We start from the raw sequence: 21,072 nt of genomic DNA, 5'->3' as shown, positions 1-21,072 counted from the left end.
CGTCTTTCATTGTGGGTGCCTGGTCAGTAGCCGTGGCAGATTAGCAGACCTGAGATCAGAGTTAGTAAAGCTGATGTGAAAGGAGACGGTGTTTTATTTTTTAAAAGAAAAGGTTCTGAGAACTGGGAGGACATCTCCAAAGAAAAGGGGGAGGAAAGTCGCCCCCCCCCCCGGGGGGACCCCTGGGGACCAGAAGTGGGGGACTACATGGGATCTCACAAGAGGCAACATCTGGAAAAGTATTTCCTGTGTCTGGGAGGAGACAGACTTGAGGGAAGGGAGCGTCCTTACACAAAGGTAGGGGCCCCTTGGAGGGAGCAGCATGGCATTTAACTTCTCTAACTCTGATGAAACAGTGGCCTCCCCTTTACTACTGAGAAGTCATTGTCCCAAAGACCACCATGATAGAATTGCTGAGGTAGGCACTGTGGGCAGCACTCTGGTGGCAGTTGTGCTTTTAGAGAGCCTGGGTTACAGTTCCAGAATTACTGATCCAAGTGTTGGAGGGTCTGAAACCAGGCTCCCTTCCTCTCAAACCTGGACCTATGGATGTGGAAGGGGATTGGATTTGGGGCTCAGAGTCCTACCTAGTACAAAAGCCAGCTCACTCTCGTGGCCTCTCAGAGCCTGTTTCCTGATTTGTAAAACAGGAATTCAAGTTTCTATAAGGTTATCATTGCGCTTACTTAGCACAATGACTGGCATACAATTAGGTATGCAAGAAGCAACAGTGGGCTTGGTAGTGAATCTCGGTCTGTTTTGACCACTGGTAAGAAGTGGGTCCCATGTCACTTGTTACTAATAATCATTTAAGTACGAAAGTTTGTAAATTATTTACAGCAGTCATATTATACATGCATGTAACTTACTATAATCTTGGGTCAGGTCACTGGCCTCGCTGAACCTGTCCTCATTAGTAACCTAGAAGTAATACCACCTCATAGCCAGAAGCTGAGAATACATAAATAAGCCAGGAAGTGTGGAATGTTCAACCGAAAAGGGACATTTCAGGAATTGGTACAGCTCGAGGATTAAAACTAAAGATCTTACCTTGATGTTCAAGGCATCGCTTCTGTCTCCCAGGCCACCTTTCTAGCCCTCTATCTCATAACTCCCCCTACACTGCAGCCAAACTCTTCCCCACCCTCTGATGCCTCACTCACTCTTGTTTAAGCTGTTCTGCTGCCTAGAATACCCTTACCTTCAGTTTCTTGTTAAAAATCTTCAGTTCTTTCAGAATCCATTTTGAGCACCACTTTTTCCTTGCCACTGCCAGGCACTGACGTCTAAAGCTGGACAGAAGTGCCAGGAGATGGCAAAGCTGTTTGTGTGCCTGCCTTCTTCTAAGCTTGAGATCCTAGCAGTCTGGGGTCAGGTCTCAAATATCCCAGCATCCCCTTTAGGCCTTCCATCCAGTGGATGGCCCTTAGAATCATTTCCAGTTACCATTCCCAAGAGGGTTCTTATTTGCTTTGATTTCCAAAACCAGAACAGGGATATAGTAGATGACCATTTAGGCAAGTAGGAGGGAACCCTACTTCCCACCCAGCTTTCTGTGATTTGATTCATAAGGACTCTTATAAACTGGGACTTTAGGAAAGACACTTAACCTGAGTCTCTATTCTTATCTATAAAAATAGGACAATATTACTAAGCTTGTTGTGAGACTAAAGAAAATCAATTACAAAGCCCCTAACCCAGTAGGTGTTCAATAATAGTTCCCCAAGGAGCACTGGATTAATCCAAAGTGGCAATGGGGAGAAAAAAAAATTAATTGGAACACAAAAAATAGAGGAAATAAACACAAACAGGGATCACAATTAATACAAATGGGTTAAATTCACCTATTAAGTGAGTCTTAAATCAGGTTAAAAAAGATTGGCTCAGATGGTTGGAGCGCCATGCTCCTAATGCCGAGGTGGCCGGTTGATTCTCACATGGGCCAGTGAGCTGTGCCCTCTACAGCTAAGATTGTGAACAACAGCTCTCCCTGCAGCTGGGCTGCCGTGAGCAGCCGGAGGTTGGAGTGAGCTGCCATGGGCTGCTGTGGGGTAGTGTGCTGCCATGAGCGGCCAGTGGCCAGCGTGAGTGGCCGGCAGCTGGCAAGAGCTGCTGTGAGCTGCCAACTGACTGCCTCAAGGGGGGAGAGCAAGGCTCATAATACCAGCCAGGGAGCTGTGTCCTACAACTAGACTGAGAAACAAAGGCTTGAATTGGAGTTGGAAGGGGAGGTGGAAGAAGGGGGAAAGAAAAAAGAAAGATTATTTACAAGACATACGCTTGAGAATTCTTATTCATTTTACCTCTTCACTTTACCTATCCTTCCAAGCCCAAGAGTTTTCTGCAGCCATTATCACCACACACTGTAGACAACCCCTTTTTTCCATCAGCATACAACTATAAACATACATTGTTGGCAGTGTATTCTCTATATAATAAAGGCTCGAAAGGTCTTTTAGGCACCAAAATTTTTATTTACCTACCTTCCTGCTCTCTTTTAACATTATAAGCATCATATAAACATTTTAAGCTAAATCTTTTTGACCCAGGGTTGTGATAGGAACCATCATGTTTCAAAGTGATGACAGATCTATGCCTGCTTTTAAGATTCTCTGGCCCCTGTCAACCTCTGGCTGTCACTTCTCTTATCCTTCCTTGGCTGTCCCCTAATACTATATTCTATAACCCCTGTAAAATAGGGACTGAAAGTACCAACTCATTTCTGAGGTTTCAGAGCATGCCCAGCACTAAGCCAGGATCTCAGGAGCATTCAAACACCAACAGTTCCTCCTGCCCATTGATGTAGCTCCTTCTCATCTATCATGGCCTGAGGAACCAGTGAACGTGTAAACCAAGAACATGAGTATAACACCCACAGGCCGGTGAGAGCATAGATGGTACAGTGCATGGGCTTTGTGACCACCACTGCCAACTTCCGGCCTAAGGAAGGACTGAGCTAGCAGTTCGTAACGCCCTGAGCCCATGGTTCCCTACAGTGTCTGCCATGTACCTCCACTATGACCAGGGCTTGAGGAGGGGGCTTCTCAATCCCCTCTGCCACATTTGAACAGTATGAGAGATGCAGTGAAGGCCAAAGACTAAGTGACCAGCCCTAGGGAGTCGATGGGGGAACATTGACAAACCATTCTCAAAGTTGGTACCGTTTGTTCTTGGGGAGGAGAAATGGGACCTGGGCAAGGACAGCAGCTGGAGGGCAAAAACAGGGCAGGACTGGTTCTCAATAGCGGTAGTGATCTGGCTTAAAGGGGCCATCACGGGGCATGCCCAAATACTGGGCCTGCTTCTCAGTCAGCTTGGTCAGCTTCACATTCAGCTTGCTCAGGTGGGCTTCAGCTACTGCTTCGTCCAGCTGGGGAAAAACACAGGCAGACCTGGAATCAGTGCCATGCTCTGGGACCCCTTACACGCATCCAGCTGCCCACAGAGGCAAGAACTGTTCTGTTGGGGTGTATGTGTTGCATGTTATCTCATTCTATCCTCACAGTCCCCAGCTCCCCTTCCATACTCCATTCTCCTCTCCAAGTAGCCCTGGTGGCACCATCAATTACATTTCCTTCCTTACCCTCCACCAACCCAAGTAGCTAACTAAAGTGTTTCTCTAGAATTTATCTAGAGACAGGACAAATATTCCATGACAGAATCTCTGCCATTCCATTGGGATTCACAAACAGGAGGGTATCAGTCTCAGCTTTCCAGTGGCAAGTCTATTTGACTAGTGAAGTGAACATAGAGAAAAAAGAGCAAAGAGACAGAGAAAGACAGAGCTTTAGTAATGAATCCCTGGATCTTAAGACTCCTCCATTATATAGCCAGTAGAGTTCCTTTTTAGATTAAACTGGTTGTGGTTGTTTTAAAATATATCCTGAAATTCTTTGTCTAGAAATTCATAATACTCCTTCCTTCAAGAGGTGGAGTCTAATTCCTCACCCTTTGAGTGACTTACTTCTAATGAATAGAATAAAGCAGATGTGATGGTGTGACATGGAGACTAGATCTTGAAAGACACTGCAGCTAGCTTCTTTGTACTCCCCCTGGATCACTCACTCTGGGTCAAGGCCAGCTGCCATCTCATGAGGACATTTAAGCAGCCCTATGGAGATATCCACATGGCAAAGAAGCGAGACCTCCTTCCAATAGTGACGTGAAGTAGACCTTCCAGCCCCAGTCTAGCCTTCCGATGACTGTAGCCCTAGCTGACATCTTGCCTGCAGCCTCATGAAGGATCTTGAATCAGAACCACACAGCTAAGGTGATCTCAAATTCCTAACCCACAGAAACAATAAATGTTTATTGTTTTTAGCCAGTAAGTTTAGGGGTTAAATTTTTATATAGCGACAAATACCAAACCACACACCCATAGCCTGTCAGGTGCGACACTCAGTGTATTAATGGCATCATCTCATTCCAAGGCCACAATCCTGCAGCCTATAAGCTGCATTCAGCTTACAGGCATATCCCAGTTGAACTACCTGGTTATTTTTAAAATAACGAGTCATCCATATTTAAAAATTGAGTATTTCACACATACATCTTGATATCTGGCTTCTTTTGAAATGTCAGGAGTCCAATGGGCCCAGGTTCCAGGTTGATGACAGGCAGCTAACCCCTTCATCAGTTGGGGCATGCGCTCTTTAGTCAGTTCCCATCCAGCCCAGGTCATTCATTTACCTGCCCAGTCCTGGTGGGTATGTGGATTGGTGACCCCTGATCTAAGGAAATCCTAACAATCCTTAAAGGAGGTAATGTTACCATTATTTTGCAGATGAGGAAATGGAGGCACAGAGAAGTTAAGTAACTTGCCCCGTTACATAGCCTCTAAGTGGTGAGAGTAAGATTCAAACCCGGGTGTGTCTCAGTACAAAGCCCATGCTCTTCTCACCACCCAGCCCTGCTACTCTGGGAGTAATTTCCTTCTTTAGGCCTGAGTTTCCTCCTCTATTAAATGGAGAGAATGATTTCTGACCTGTGGAAGACCCTGTGAGGGTCTCTCAGAGGGTAGAGAGGTGAGTACTTTATGAACTCTGGCAAGCCCTATGTGGGGAGCCCAGAGTTGGACACATAAACCTTGGCTTGGGGTACACATGGGAACCCACCTTCTTGGGCAGGAAGTGGACTCCGACGGGGTACTTGTCTGGATGGGTCCACAGTTCAATCTGCGCCAGCACCTGGTTGGTGAAGGAGTTGCTCATCACGAAGCTGGGATGGCCCATGGCACAGCCCAGGTTGACCAGGCGGCCCTCAGCCAACAGGATGATGCGACGTCCATTCTTCAGCCAGTAGCGGTCCACCTGCATGTGGGCAGAGCAGCGGTGAAGGATGGCAGCGCAATGCTCCCAATGTCCACCCCTGCCTCTTCCTACCTAACCTCCTGTCCAGCAGGACTCCCTGCCTCCAGCAGTACCTGTGAAGGGCCTAGACTGCCCTAGAACAACCTCCAGCACAGGGCTTGGCACACACAATTCATAATAGCCTGTATTTATCAAGCAACTCTGAGCTGCAGACCTCACAGATCTGCTGTGAGAATTTAATGAGCTGACACATGTAACCACCTAACACATGGCTTGGCACACTCTAGGTACTCAGTAAATACCAGCTATTATTATTATTATTATTATTGCCACATACCCTGGGCTAAGAGTATACATACCACTACATATATAAAGCCATATATATAACTATATGCATATTATACATATAATTAATATCAACCCTAAGATTTAAGTACTACTATTATCCCCATTTCACAGATTAAAAAAACTGAAGTTTAAAGGGTTAAGTCAATTGTCCAGAGCCACACACTAAGAAATGGCTGCAGTTTGAGCCCGGATAGTATGAGGACAGAGCCCATGTTCTCAATCACCATGCTTGGTAAAAGCTGAACGCAGTGGAGTTTGACCTTTGCTGCACAGGAATCATCTTGGGACCTTAAAAAACAGATGCCTTGGCCTCACTCCGAGATGGATTTAAATGGCCCTGACACCAGGTCCTCTTCCTCGCCATCCTGCTGCTCAGGTTGCCAGAGCCTCCTCTGCTCTCCCTTGGTGGCCAGCCCATGATTGTGTTCCTTGCAGCCCTCCATCTGCCCACCCTGCTAGAAGCGCTGTGGCATCTCACCTGGGGCTTGATGTTCACCTTCTCCACAGCATTCTCATTCAACCACTTGACATCAATCTCTACATCAAAGTGTCCAATGTTACACACGATGGCGTCATCCTTCATCTGCTCAAAGTGCCTGTGGGGAGCCCAAACCCACGGGAAACCATCAGGGACAAAGAGCAGCCCCCAGCCTACCCTAGGACCCCCTACCTGGCACCTACCGGCCGAGAATGATGTCAACACAGCCCGTGGTAGTGACAAAGATGTTGCCCTCTTGACACGCCTCGTCCATAGTGGTCACCTCATAGCCTGTAGAGACAGTAGCCATGAGTCATCCAGGGTAGCCTCGCCCCTCCTCTGGCCTCAGTGGCTGACAGCCAACCCTTGCCCTCTCATACCCTCCATGGCGGCCTGCAGTGCATTGATGGGATCAATCTCGGTGATGATGACTCGGGCCCCAAAACCCCTCAGGGCCTGGGCACAGCCCTTGCCCACGTCGCCATAGCCTGCTACCACCGCCACCTTGCCCGCAATCATCACGTCTGTGGCCCGCTTGATGCCATCTATGAGGGACTCCCGGCAGCCATAGAGGTTGTCAAACTTGCTCTGAAAGAAGAGGGGAGGACCAGCCCGGTGGCTCAGGCGGTTGGAGCACCGTGCTCCTAATGCCGAAGGCTGACAGTTCGATTCCCACATGGCTAGTGAGCTGCGCCCTCTACAGCTAAGATTGTGAACAACAGCTCTCCCTGGAGCTGGGCTGCTGTGAGCAGCCAGAGGTCAGCGTGAGCTGCCATGTGCTGCTATGGGCTATCGTGTGCTGCCGTGATTGGCCGGCATCTAGCATGAGTGGCTGGCAGCCGGCGAGAGCTGTCGTAAGCGGCTGACTGACGACTGGCGACCAACTGCCTCAGTGGGGGAAGCGCAAGGCTCATAATACCAGCATGGGCCAGGGAGCTGTGTCCTCCACAACTAGATTGAGAAACAACGGCTTGAACCGGAGGGGGGTGGTAGGGGAGGTGGAAGGGGGAAGATGAAAGAAGATGGGGTCAGGGGACAATGGGGACAGGCAAGGCCCTGGGGCCTCAGAACCACACAGCATCTCGACCTGGTGGGCCTTCGGCTGATAACCTCCTATGACTTCTCCCCACCAGCTAATATCCTCATATGCGCCTCCCCCTTATCAGTCCCAAGACCTTCCTCCTAGCCTTTCTCTGCTGGTCCAGAAGGCTTCTTGAGAATCAATTACTAGGAGAGATTGCCCAGGCAACAAATCTGTTTCATTTTAAAGCATTTCGTGCCCAGCTCTGAAGCTCACTATTTAATTCTTCCCCTCTTTAATGCACTAATTACCCTCAGGAGGCACTCAATGAGGGCTTCAAATCCCTCGCCTGCGACTTTCCCAGGGGCCTATTCCTGAGCTACATGGGAGCCAATAGCTGGAGCTGTCACTGTACAATGGGCTCACCTTGGTGACAGAGTCATTGACATTGATGGCCGGCACTTTCAGGACTCCACTGGCCATCATCTTATATAGGTTGTGGACTCCTGTCGTGGTCTCCTCGGAGATTCCTCGGATGCCTAAACATGAGGGGTAGGGATGACTTCAGGCCAGGAAGGAGCTGCCCAAGGGATTGGCGGGGGGGATGTTCTGGGATGAAGCCCCAAGAGCCTATACCTGAACTCACCCAAATTCTTCATCTTTCTTCCCTAAAGCCACTCCTCTTTCTGGGTTCCCATAGGTGACTGGTACCATAGTCTCCAGACCAGCACGAGGGAGGAATCACCGCCACCACCAGGCCTAGTGACTCTTACTTCCCAACCACTCCCAAGCTCTCCGCTGCCCTAGTCCCTGCCACCATCACCTCTCACCTAATCTCCCAGCCTTAACCCATCTGCTACACAGCAGTCCTTTTTAATATGTGTAATTTCAGAGAAATCTTTTCAAAACCCTCCGATTACTTCCATTTGCTTTCACGGTCAAGCCAATTCTTTTATCTTGGCGTACTAAGTCCACACACATCTGGCCTTCACTAAAGCACCAGCCACATCCTGTAATACTTCCCCCAGAGATGGAACCTGCCATGCTGGCTTCCTTTTGTTTCCTAAAGCCATCTTTCCTACCTTAGGGCCTTTGCACTCAGTCTCTCTTTCTCCAACTTCCTTCTCTGCCCTGTTTTTAACAAAGCCAACTCATTCCTAGCCCTGGACACCATCTAAAGTCAGAAGGCCAGGCACTAGCTCACTTGCAGGCGCCTGCCATCCTCCATCTTCCACAGAATCTGCTACTTGACACGCTGGGAATCCTGCCAGGCCTGATGCTTACACATGGACAAGCAGACCCGTTCTAGACCTCCAGTACCCAGCCCACCCACCTGCTTTACTCACCCGATAGCAGCTGTGGGTACTTGGTGTGGACAAGGTTGGTGAGGTCCCCGCCATCATCCAGAATCATGTTGAGGGGCCCTTCCTTGAAGTACAGTGTCTGCTCAATGCACCACAGGTATTCCTCATCTGTTTCACCCTTCCAGGCGTACACTAGAGGGTGAGTGGCACATCAGGGCCTGCCCTCCCCACTGGCACCTGCTTCAGGGAACTACCTGGGCAGAGCCAATACTATCTCCTTCCTAATTCTCATGCCCAGTCACCACCAGCACTTCTGAGGACTCAGCAGCAATAAGAACACAACCTAGAGCCAGAGAGATCTGGGTTCAAAACCTGACTCTGCATTCGCCCGCTGTTAACTGAGCAAATATCTTCACTTTTCTGAGCCTCAGTTTCCTCATCTATACATGGGGCTCACAATAGTGTGGATTAATGAGACGGAGGCCAAGTATAATCTCCCAAATATAGGTAACTGGAAATAATTATTTACTTTCCTTCTCCCTTCTGTTTGGGCTCCAATGACTGGGCATCACCCCATAGTGACCAGGCTCCCACCCACAATGCCTACTGCTGCAGGGGCAAGAAACCTCATTCAGGCGGGACCCATAAGGCAAGATCTAAGGTTGGTTCTGCACTGAAAGGACTTGAAGTCCCAGTAGTCTCTGTGGGGGATGGCATCTGGACAAAAAATTACTAAACGCAGCTACAGTGTATGGAGCACTTCCTCTTTGCCAGACATTATTACCAGTCCAGGCTCCTCCCATCATATGGGACGTGTGGGGCTTTCATGAACCTGTGAGTAAAGGACCAAGCAGAACAGGCTGCCCCTCCCCCTAACTGGGGCAGACAATGGTCTTGAAAACAAGGCCTTTCCCAGAAAAGGGCCACGAAATCCAACCAAGGTTGAGGAGTAAGAGACAACCCTATCCAGCCATGGGCAGTCTATGGAGGGGTCCTCCCAATCCTTTTCCCTCCTGGTTAGGACTCACGAATGTCCTACTTGATCATCATCAGAACTAACCATTCCCCTCCACAGGCCCAGGAAGACGTGTGCTGGTTCCTCCAGCAGCTTATTAAAGTCCTCCCCTTTTAGTCCTGGTCCTTCCCCAGCTCCCTGGACCAGCAGGGACCAGGCAATGGAGCTCTGGAGCTCTTTTTCTGCCCAGCACCCCTCACCAATTCTTTTGGAACCAGACTCATATCCTTTCTATAAGGAACTTCCCCTCCTCTACACCATGTGGTTCCCAATCATAAGAGCCCACCCTTCCTGATCACATGACTTGAGCTGGGCCAATAAGAACCTCCCACAGGATTTTAGATGACAGTGGGACAAAACAGCCCTTTCCTACAGGTCACTAGGTTTGCTTGGATTGTGTGGCCATGACTTCTCTCCCCTGCTGCAGGGAAGCCTGTCCCTGTAGGAATCAGTGAAGCCAACAGGGAGAAGCAAAGCTCTTTCATGCATTCCTACATCCCCCAGCAACAAGCAGGACTCACCTGGAATGCCGGCCTTGGCAATGGCAGCTGCTGCATGGTCCTGGGTGGAGAAGATGTTGCAGCTGGACCACTGTACCTGGAAGAGCCAGCAAGACAGGGCTACAGTCACACATAGCTCAGAAATATGAGCGTCACAGGGATAAGGAAACACCATGGAGCGAAGAGTGAGAGGCCCCAGATCTAGGCCCAGCAGGCTCTTTGACCATAGGCTGAGGGCCCTGGTGAGTGAATGGAAGCCAGAGCAGACACAAGACCCAACTTATGTTTTAAAATATCACTCTGGTGCTTGTGGAGAAAAGGCTGCAACAAGGAAGCAAGGAGACAAGTGAAAAAGCTGTTCGAAGAGTCTGGACCAGAAATTCAAAAGTAGCAGTGAAGGTGATGAGTATATGTTGAAGGCTGGGCTGGCGGGATTTGCTGCAGGATTAGATACTGGGGGATTTGCTGCAGGATTAGTTACTGGAGTGAGAGAGAAAGAAGAGTCAGGGATGACCCCAGGTTCTTTTTTTTTTTTTTTTTTTTTGTTTCTAATCCTTTTATTATTTCTTTTTTTTTTTTTAATTAATTTTATTGGGGTGACAATTGTTAGTAAATTTACATAGATTTCAGGTGTACAATTCTGTATTACATCGTCTATAAATCCCATTGTGTGTTCCCCAGGTTCTTGAACTGAAAATGTGGAAGGCTGGAGTTTACATTTGCTTGTGTGGGAATGAGGCAGGATAGATAGCCTAGGAAATTGACAACCCCCTCCAGGGTACAACAAGTGCCCCAGTGGTGTTACACAAGTAACAAGTGCCTATATCCAACACCTGCAGCTGGAGAAAAACAAGAACCAGTTTCATCCAGCAAGGCTCACTTGTGGCTGGGGAACTGACCTTTAGTTCATTTTAATGTCATTTGCATTGCAGTTACTAGGACTCCCATCACGCATCTGATGCTATGACAGTTCCCGAAGAACCACAGACCACATACGAGTAAGGAAGGGAAAAAAAGTAGAAAACAGAGGGTCCCACCCAGGGGGAAGAGGTGAACAACATTAACGGGAATTCCCTGCCCTGGAAGGGATAAGAAGCTGATGTGACTTCCTTGGCACCGCTCGTTATCTGAATTTGCCTGCACTTTCCTCTTAAGTGTGTACTTTCATTTTTAAATAAATCACTTTCTTTTCTGCATCTGTCTCAATCTTGAAATCTTTGTTGTGTGGAGACAAGAACCTGTGGTCACCATTGCTCTGGGTTGAGTCCTCTCTTGGACATCCCGTGAACCTCTGATAACAGAAAGATGGGGATGGGGGGGTAAGAAATTACGAGTTTGTTTGGACCTGTTGAGGTTGATATGTCTATTAGATTTCCAAATGGAGATGACACATCAGCTGCTGGATATACAAGTTTGGAGTTCCGGGGAGAAGTCCAGGTTAGTACATATATCTATCTGGAAGTCATCACTATATATACAGTATTTAAAGCCATAAAATCAAATCAGCAGGAGTATGAATGTTGAAAGAAAGAAGAGATCCAAGGACTCTGGTGTACTATGTTGGTTTTGGCTGCTCTGCCCTGTCCTTTTTTTTAAATTTTTTTAAGCGTATTTTTCAAGGACCCATCAGCTCCAAGTTAAGTAATTGTTTCAGTCTAGTTGTGGAGGGCACAGCTCACAGTGGCCCATGTGGGGATCGAACCCCACAACCTTGTTGTTAAGCGCACCATGCTCTAACCAACTGAGCTAACCAGCCACCCCCTGCCCTGTCATCTCGGAAAAACATCTTGCAGAGAGACTGCAGGAGAGGTTAGAAAAGCTGCCAATCACTGGTACACATGACCCAGGCTGAACCAATCAGAGCATGCCATCCTTCTGGCGGCCATGATTGGCCCAGGGTAGGTATATGACCCTGGGAGGGCCAATCACAGCCAGACCTTCAATGAGTCAGCAGGACACTGGGGTTGAGTTTTTCCTACCGGAGTGCCTCAGTCAAAAGGATATGAACTGAGTGCTGTCAGAGGCTATCTTCCCAGTCAGAAAGAAAACAGACACAGAGGGCAATGGCACTGTGACAAGGCTGGAGCCCCAGCTGGGTCTGAGGGGGCACCAAACTGATTTCCTCACCCCACATGGAACAGCTGCAGGCCTCACCTTAGCACCCAGGGCGACGAGGGTCTCAATGAGGACAGCTGTCTCAATGGTCATGTGCAGGCAGCCGGCGATGCGGGCGCCCTTCAGTGGCTTGGAGGCCGAGTACATCTCCCGCATGCGCATCAGACCCGGCATCTCGTTCTCCGCGATGTCCAGGGCCTTGCGTCCCCAAGAGGCCAGACTGATGTCAGCTGCAGGGGCAGGAAGGATGAGAGTTCCGTGAGCGGCCTCATCCCATCAACCAGGCAGCATCACTACTCGTCACTCATCCAATTGCGGACTGGAAACACTAAGCTGAGCAATCTGGCCACTGCACTTGGTCACTCATTGAACAAGATTTATGGAGCTGGGACAGTCAAAAAGAAAGTCATGGTCTCTGCCTAACCACAGCTTACAGCCTTGTGGGAGAACACATTTAATCAAAGAATCACACAGGCACATGAAAATTACAAAACAGGTAAGTGCCCCCCCTGTAAAATAGCTATCAGCCTATATACTTGTATGTTTCCCACTACCCTTTCTGCTGCCACCTACTAACCTCATTCATTCCCTTAACATTTTAGCCCTTAGCTAGCTCTCCATCTTCCAAGTCATCACCCTTGGTGACTTCAGAACTCATAAATGATATCATTTAACACACTAGATGCAGTGCAGTTCCCTGATCTCCTTAAAAACATGAAAACGCTTCTTTCCCACTCCTGATGTTTCTTTCCACATGGAGGGTACTCATCTGTGTAATCAACACTCTTGGCCTCTCTCTGCCCCAGAGGAAGTGGAGTGACATGTCTGATTAGTAAACTTGGGAGGAATAAACTGGGTATGCTCAGTTCAGCTCTCCTTCTTTTGCAAGCAAGTAGCAGCCAGCCTGCAGGGCCTAGAGACCTATCTAGGCCCTCCTTGCCTGTAAGCATGGGTAAATCTGAATTTTGGGGTTCAGTTAGCAGGATCACTGGATTTCAACACTAATCTACATCCTCTGGCTTCAATGTTATTAGTAATTAAAGTTATATTTTGGCCTCCATCTGCCACTGCAAATGTCTCAAATTTGTCCAAATTCTCGGGTAGTTAGAAAGGATACTATTATGAGCTCTCTCACTATTCTCAATACTCTTCTGTCTAATAATCTCACCCTCCCTACCCCGCTGCTACACAAGCCCATGCCCAAGGTCAGTCCCTACGTCAATGTTTGCAAACTTCCCTGATAAGAGTCATCTGGCGTGTGTGTAAATCTCCCCTGAATAATCACATTCAATAGATCTAGGATGGGGCCTGCGACTCCTGGTGATTTTTATTTTTAAGGAACCTTAGATCGTGCCAATCACCCAAGTGGGTGGTGGGTGGGCAGAGAATTTAGTAACAACAAATAATAAAACTAAGTCAGTCTGCTTTCTACTATACAATTCAGAGATGAAATATTCCTCCCTCATGGGAAGGACTATTCCTGCACTGCCTCAACACACACTTTCCCCCTACCACCACCACCACCCCCTCACCCACCTTGGCAGGCCATCACTGATGATGCTCTCCCTTGGAAACACTGATTTCAAGCACCCAACTCTGGCCATGTCCCATCTTTCCAATCTTCTTCCTCTAGAGCCCCAACTCTAATAAAGCTGCAGCCAGGCAGGTCAGAACCCCTAATCCATTAATCCTACTGATTTTCACTCTGTCTCACTGAACCGCCTTCATGTTCTCAACTTCTTACTTCCACAGTTTAAGATTCTACGGTTTCTTCTACCCTCTGTCCTCTGAGAACTCCTTGGCAAACTCCCACCCTGGTTAAACTCAATGCTCCACGGCACCCAAGCCATTGAGCCAAGAATGAGGAAAATCTCATTTATTAAGACACAAATCTCAAGTGACAGTACAGCAATCCTATTACATTTTCTTAGTCAATTTACTCTCCTTTCTACTCTCTCCAAACCTCGAACACCTTTCCTCAGCAGCTGACAACCTCACTTCACAATTCATTGAGAAGAATTAAGAACGGTGTCACTTTTCCTCCATGGAATCCACTAGTCCTCATCTGTAGCTATAGACCGGCATTCTTTTGTTACAATAGATGAGCTGTTTCTGCTCTGTGGGGCCTGATCCCTTTCCTCTCAACTCCCTGAGGACTTCACTGTCCCACTGAAACTGCTCTTCTCCAGGTCTCTGAAGACCAACCAGCCTGATCCCCGTATCTAATAGTCAGTTATCTATGTTCCTGTTTCTCCCTGCAGCACCGATCCCACTAATTACTACTCCCTCCTTTGGAAACCCTTTCTTTGCTTGGCTTCTATGCCTGTCCTGTGGTTTTCCTCCTGCCTTCTCGACTCTTCCTATAACTAACTGGTTAGAAGCCCTCAGGGCTCCATTATCTCTCTTTTTCTTTAAATACCTTCTCTAAGGCAATGACTCCTACATGTTTATCTCCAGCCCAATTTCTCCCCTGAACATGAGACTCATAATCCAACTGCCTACTCAGCATCTCCACATAGATGAGCAATTGGATCTATTATGTGTCAAATTTGAAACCTGGTGACTCCTTATCCTCCTCCCAAACTTGTTACTTTGCAATCTTCCCATTTTAGGAAATGAAATACCATTTGACCAGCTGCCCCAGCCAAAACTTTCTTTTTTTTATTAGTTTCAGATGTACAAAACAATGTAATCATTAGACATTTATTTATACCCTTCACAATGATAACCCTCTCCCCTAATCTACTATCTGACATCGTATATAGCTGTTACAGTTCCACTGACTCTATTCCCTATGCTGTACTCCACATCCTGTGACTATATATATATATATATATATATATATATATATATATATATACACATATATAATTATAGTTGACATTCAGTATTATTCAGCTTCAGGTATATAGCACAGTGGTCAGGCACTACACCATCCCTGAGGAGGTCTCCCTAATAAGACAAATGTCCATCGGATACCTTACAAAATCTTTACATTATGATTATTCCCCAAACTGTCTTTCGTAGCCCTGTGGCAATCTTGTGGTTACTGATAGTGTTTTTTAATCCTCTCACCTTCTCCCACATCCCCACCCCTTCCCATCTAGCAACCCTCAGTTTTTCCTCTAAATTCTGAGACTGTCTCTGGTTAGTTTGCTCATTTATTCTATTCTTTGGATTCCACACATACGTGAGATTATATGGTATTTCTTTCTCCATCTGACTTATTTCACGTAACATAATGTTCTCTATGTCCATCCATATGTTGCAAATCATATTTCATTCTTCTTTATGGCCGAGTAATATTCCATTGTATAAATGTACCAGTTTCTTAATCCAGTCATCTACCGATGGGCATTTTGGTTCCAAAAACTTTGATTCCTCTTTTCCCCTTTCACCCCCTTCCAATCAACCAGCATTTTGTTGGCTCAAAGTCTCTAATATGTATATAAGCAATCCAATCGCATCTCACCACCTGGGATCACTGGTCTCTGCTTCCATATATTATTCTCCCCACAGAAGCCAGAGGAAGAAGCTTAAGTTATATCACCTACATTCTTCTGTTAAAGTAAAAAACAAACCTCCAATGACTTCCCCTTACCCGGGAATAAAATCCTAACTACTCACGTGGCCTTAGGACCCTACCCAAGTGACTGCCCACCTTTCTTCCCCCACCTCTTCACCTTCTTCTCCCCCTCACTAGCTGCTCAACCACACCGACCTCCTTATAGTCTGCCCTTACTGTCTCCAGAGGAGCTAATGTTTCCATTCCCACCTCAGGGCTTTCACACAAGCAGTTCTCTTAGCCGGGATGGCTTCTCCCCAAGCACTTGAAACAGACCTGGCAAGCAGTAGGTGCTCAACAAAAGCCTGCGAACGGGAAAGAACTTGCTGGAGGAAGTGTGCACTCAGGTGACTCTAGTAGAGGGAGTAAGAGAAACAGGATTTTATTCCCAGCAAAGTAGGAAGCCTACAGAGTTTTAAGTGGAGTATCATGACAAGTTTGTCTTTTGAAAAGACCTCTTTGGTTGTTGCATGTATCTTTGCAGCAAGAGACCCAGCAGACCTGTGAGGAGGGTCAGTAGAACTGGGAGAGTGGCCGTGGAGATAGAGAAGTGGGCAGATCTCACTTATAAAATGGAGACAACAATACTACATTATCGGTATGCATGTCTCTCTTACCCTGATCCTTGGGTCACCTTTGTATGTCCAGTGCCCAGTAGGGCCCGGCAGAGAAGGGGCCAGCAAATGTTTACTGACCATATCTGTTGTTAGGACTGAAGAAGAGAAGGTCCATGAAAGGGGCTGACACAAGACAGGGGTAGCAGAAAAGAAACACCTAGTCCAACTCCCAGCATTTACCAATGAGGAAAAGGCCCAGAGAGCTGTTTGCCCCAGGTTCCACAGCCAGTCAATGGCAGAGGTGGGACTCGTGGTCAGGAGGGGCTAGAGCCAGAGGCCTTCTCAAGGCTCCTGAGGGGCCCAGCAGTAGTGGACAATGGGTTCTGTCCTGTCCTGCTAAGCTCCACCCCCTGCCCCGTCACCTGTCCCTCCAGCTAAAAATAACTCTACTGCCCATATGACAGCTGTGCCAGCCCCAGAGTTTTCCATGGGTCCCTCAACTCCAAGGACACAGGAGGGTCTGGCACTCCAAGCTCTGGAGTTTTTGGTCCCATGGGAGCTGAGGACTTGAAGAAGTTGTAGGAACACCTGTGCCAGGACAAGCCAAGAGGAACAGCAAGATCCTTTCTGAACTTCAGTTTCTTCATCTGTAATGTGGGACTGATCACCCCTAATCTTGCTATGAGTTCTGAGGATTAAAGATGCCATATGGGCAAGGTCTGGCATAGCACACCCTCTTTGATAGGGGCTTCCTTCCTCCAACCCTACCCAGCTAAGCTCCCCCACTTCCAAATGCAGCCTCCCACACAACCCAATGCCCTCCCCCGCTCCCCTTCCCCCAATCTCTCCAGAGTATGACAAGCCTCCATTCCAACTCTGCACTAATGTGACCTTGACTTAGCCATTCTGGGCTTCAATTTCATCACTCACAAAATTAGGGTTTCCAGGCTGGAATTCCCGCCCATTCTCAGGAATGTTTTTCGCTTTCCCGGTCCAGAATCCCGAGAAAAGTTGGTTGGGAAATTGGGAAAATTGGCTCCTTGAATCCAGTAATACCCACAATAGGAAGTAAACGTACAACTCACAATGTATCTCTTAGACATTTTTCCTATTTATCGCTAGGGTTTCCGGGCGGAAACTTCCACCTGTTCTTGGGAATTTTTTTCGCTTTTCCATTCCGAATCCTGAGAAAAGTTGACTGGGAAATCGGGAAAATCAGTTACTTGAATCCAGGTGGTTGGTAGTATCGACCGTCACTTTGTGGAAACAATTCATCACGGAGAACAGAAAACAGTTTATATCTCCAGATTGGGGAATGGGAAGGCAAAAAAATTCCTGAGAATGGGCGGGAATTCCCGCCTGAAAACCCTACATAAAATGAAGACAACAGTCTACGCTGGCCACCACTTAATAAGCTACTATTGATAAACTACCGCAGTTGACCCTTGAACAACATGGGGGTTGGGGTAATGAACCTCGCCCTCGCGCCGTCAAAAATCTGCATATAACTTTTAACTCCCCAAAACTTCAGTCATCCCTCAGTATCCGTGAGGATTGGTTCCAGGACCCCTACCCCCTGTGGATACCAAAATCCATGGATGCTCAAGTTCCTCATATAAAATGGCATAGACAATGCATACAGTCAGCCCTCTGCATTGGGATTCAATCAACCACGGATGGAAAATACCATGGACCATAGATGTAAAACTTGGGAAAAGGAAGGGCCGACTGCATTTATTGGAAAAAAAGCCATATGAAATGGACCTGCACAGTTCAGATCCTTGTTGTTCTAAGGTCAACTGTATTTCCACAGAATCTCTCTGCAAGTCACTTCCTATTAGAGCCTCAGCTTCTTCCTCTGTATGGTATAACGGGATAAAGTCTACCTCTGTAGATTAGTCTGTAAATACGTGCAAATCACCAGGTACACAAGTGCTCCATAAATGTTGATGCCTTTCTCCGGATTTAATAGTGTCTTGCATTTACTTTAAAAGCTGCTAGACAGACTGAACGGGTTTTTGCTGAAAGTTCATTAAGGTTATTCCAAGTGTTCACTTATATACAGTAGTGAAAAGGTACGCTCAGAGGAAGGACCTGGGTTCGTGTCCTGCTCCACTGCCTCCCAACTGTAAGATCGGGGGCAAGTTACCCTCACTTCTTGTGTCTCACTCACCATACTCACGGTAAAATGAGAAATAGTCCCTATCCTAAAAAGCCATGAGAATAAAATGAATTAATCTAGAATAAAAGTTGAAGATGGTGTCCATCCCACAGTAAATGCCCCCAAAACGTAAACTATATGTCAGCTTCAACTCATAAGACATCAGGAGGGATTTTTCTTAACCACTCCATAATTTTTTCGAGATTCTCTGCACTACTGTCCCTGTCGGCCACCCAGGCGGGTGAGGTTGGCCAGAGGTTGAGAAACGAGCCCAAAGTCCCCTGTGGACTGTACTAGTGCCCGACTCGGGCTCACTCTCCAGGCCTCTCCTCACACACCCTTCGGGGGCTTCAGTACCCTAGGCTTCCCCGTATGAGGCCCAGGAAGGGATGGGCACTTGTCCGGGACCACCCAGTGGCCAAGGGACCAGTCCAGGTCCTGGAGGGAGGACCCGGACCCCATAGTGTAGGTCCCTGCAGGTGTCAGCGGTCCCAGGCCGCGGACAGGTACGCACTCCCTCCCTAGCCCAGAGAGCTCAGCGCAGAGCACGCTGCTGCAGCGGGCCTTGCGGGGCATGCCGGGATTCGTAGTCCGCGGCAGCCTCCGACAATCCGCTCACCGGGAGCAAGAACTCCAACTTCCATGCGGCCTCGCGCGGCCAGGATCGCGCCAAGCCAGGGATTCAAGGGGTCCTGAGCGCCCCGCGTCTGCCCCGCGTCCGCCGCCTGGACAGGCTCCCAGCGGACGCGGAGCCGATGCGGCCTGCTGCACGTCCTGGGACTCACCGACTTTGTAGGGTAGTTTGTCCGACATGCTGGCGGCGCTTCCGCACGAAGTGATGGACACAAGCGAAGGGGGCCGGGCCTCGGACTGGGGACAGGAACCGGACAGGCAGCACCGGGAAGGGATCTGCGAGTGGCGCCGGCGCCTTTAAATATCTTGCTCTGCCTTGCATATTCATGAGTCCCGCTGGGGCTGAGCCGCCTGGGCGGGGCCCGACGCACAAGGGCGGGACCAGAGCGAACTTGGATCCCTGCTGAAAAGATGCCGGATTTAATCCGGTTTGGTCCTTGGACCCCTAGCGCGGGTTCTGGAAGGGAGCTCGGAGAGAAGCCCGAGAGCGAACGCAAGGCTATTCTATCTTTCATTCGTTCAGCCAGTGAATCTGATGTGAAAACCGAGTGGAACTGAAATGCCAACTAGTTCACTTCCTTGAGCCTCAATTTCCTCATCTGTATAATGGGCCAAATGGTATCTACTACACAGGTTATAAATAAAATTGCAATATGTGAGGTACCTAGTACATCCCAGATCTTCCACCCTCCTCCACCTAGCCACTATCCTGAGTTTCGGTAAGTTTGTATGCATTTTTACACTTTAACTACATATGTGTAAATTCTTAAACGCTTCAAAGAATTCTTTATGTTTGAAACCTTTATATAAATGGTACCATACTGTACTGGCTGAATCCAACAGATGTGCCTCAGCCTAAATCCTGACCTACCAATGTGCCCTTGGCTTCCACTTTCCTAACTCTCCTCCCACTGTTCACAGGAGTCCTTCTCAGGCTTTAGCAATTTCCTCCTCTTCCTTTAGCATCAAGGCTTGATGCTCCATTCTTACTCTGCTCCACCTTCCTGGGCCCATAACTTAGGGCAGTTATGACCACATGTATCCAGGTGACCCAAGTGTTTATGGAATAAAACGGGGCCTTACCAGCAGCCACCTCTTTCCCTTCTCAATCACATGCCCCTTCTCTCCACCCCTGTAGTTAGCACTACAGTGAACTTTGCCTTGATCATTCCTTTGCTTTACCAATGTGACCATCATTAAACAATACGTTGTTTAGTTTTGACTGCTTTTTGCCTTCTTGTAAATGAAATCATACTGTGTATATTTTTCTGCAGCTTGCTTTTCTCTTTCAGCTTGGCTTTGGAGAGTCATTTGTGTAGATGCTATAGCTTGATGCTATAGCTGTGGCTCATTTATTGTGCTTTTTTGTATAATCCACTTATTTATTAATTCTATTATTGATGGACTTTGGGTTGTTTCAGTTTTTGCTACTACAAAGAATACTGCTTTGACATTCTTGTGTGCATATATGTATGTATATACGTATCTATCTATCTATCGGAGTCGAATTGCTTGAATAGATAGTCGTATTCTCATGTCCAACTTAATTAGGTAATATGAAACTGTTTTTCAAAGTGGTTGCATCATCCGTATTCTCACCAATAGTGATAAAAATTCTTGTTCTGTGACCAACACTTCCTATTATCAAATTAAACTCATTGTGGTTTTAATTTGCAATTCTTTGACTACTAATGAAGTTGAGCACCTATTCATGTTATAACTTACCTGGGATTCATTCTTTCTCTAAAATTCCATTCATGTCTTTACCATTTAAAAATAGGTGGTTTGTTGTTTTTTTCAATTAATAGGAATTCTTTACACATTTTGGATAATAGTCCTTTGCTAATTATATGTGTTGCAAATATCTTCTCCAGGTTTGTGGTTTGTCTTCTCACTCTTTCTTTGTTGTTTTTTGATAAATAGAAATTCTTAGTTTTAATGTAGTCAAATTTATCAGTCTTTTCCCTTACAATGGGAGTTTTGTCTTGTTTTAGAAAGCCAATATATCCCAGGGTCCTAAAGAATTTCTCCTATATCGTCATCCCAAAGTTTTATAATTAAAATAT

General features: G+C 47.3%; 1 protein-coding gene across 1 annotated transcript; it reads right to left on the bottom strand.

Annotated features, from left to right (window-relative positions):
• Positions 1-2,457: 2,457 nt before the first annotated feature.
• On the bottom strand, positions 2,458-19,319 carry AHCY (adenosylhomocysteinase). The gene is made up of 10 exons (XM_081034096.1): positions 19,159-19,319; positions 12,130-12,320; positions 9,997-10,072; positions 8,503-8,652; positions 7,583-7,695; positions 6,516-6,723; positions 6,339-6,426; positions 6,136-6,253; positions 5,115-5,309; positions 2,458-3,370 (listed from the first exon to the last, which is right to left on the bottom strand). The coding sequence occupies exons 1-10, from the start codon at positions 19,184-19,186 to the stop codon at positions 3,239-3,241; spliced, it is 1,299 nt and encodes a 432-aa protein (XP_080890222.1). The 5' UTR covers positions 19,187-19,319; the 3' UTR covers positions 2,458-3,238.
• Positions 19,320-21,072: the final 1,753 nt, after the last annotated feature.

This window comes from Rhinolophus hipposideros (genome assembly GCF_964194185.1).
Source record: "Rhinolophus hipposideros genome assembly, chromosome: 22".
NCBI lineage: Eukaryota > Metazoa > Chordata > Mammalia > Chiroptera > Rhinolophidae > Rhinolophus > Rhinolophus hipposideros.
Note: the sequence above shows the minus strand (reverse complement) of the source record. Positions and strands in the feature narration are given on the sequence as shown.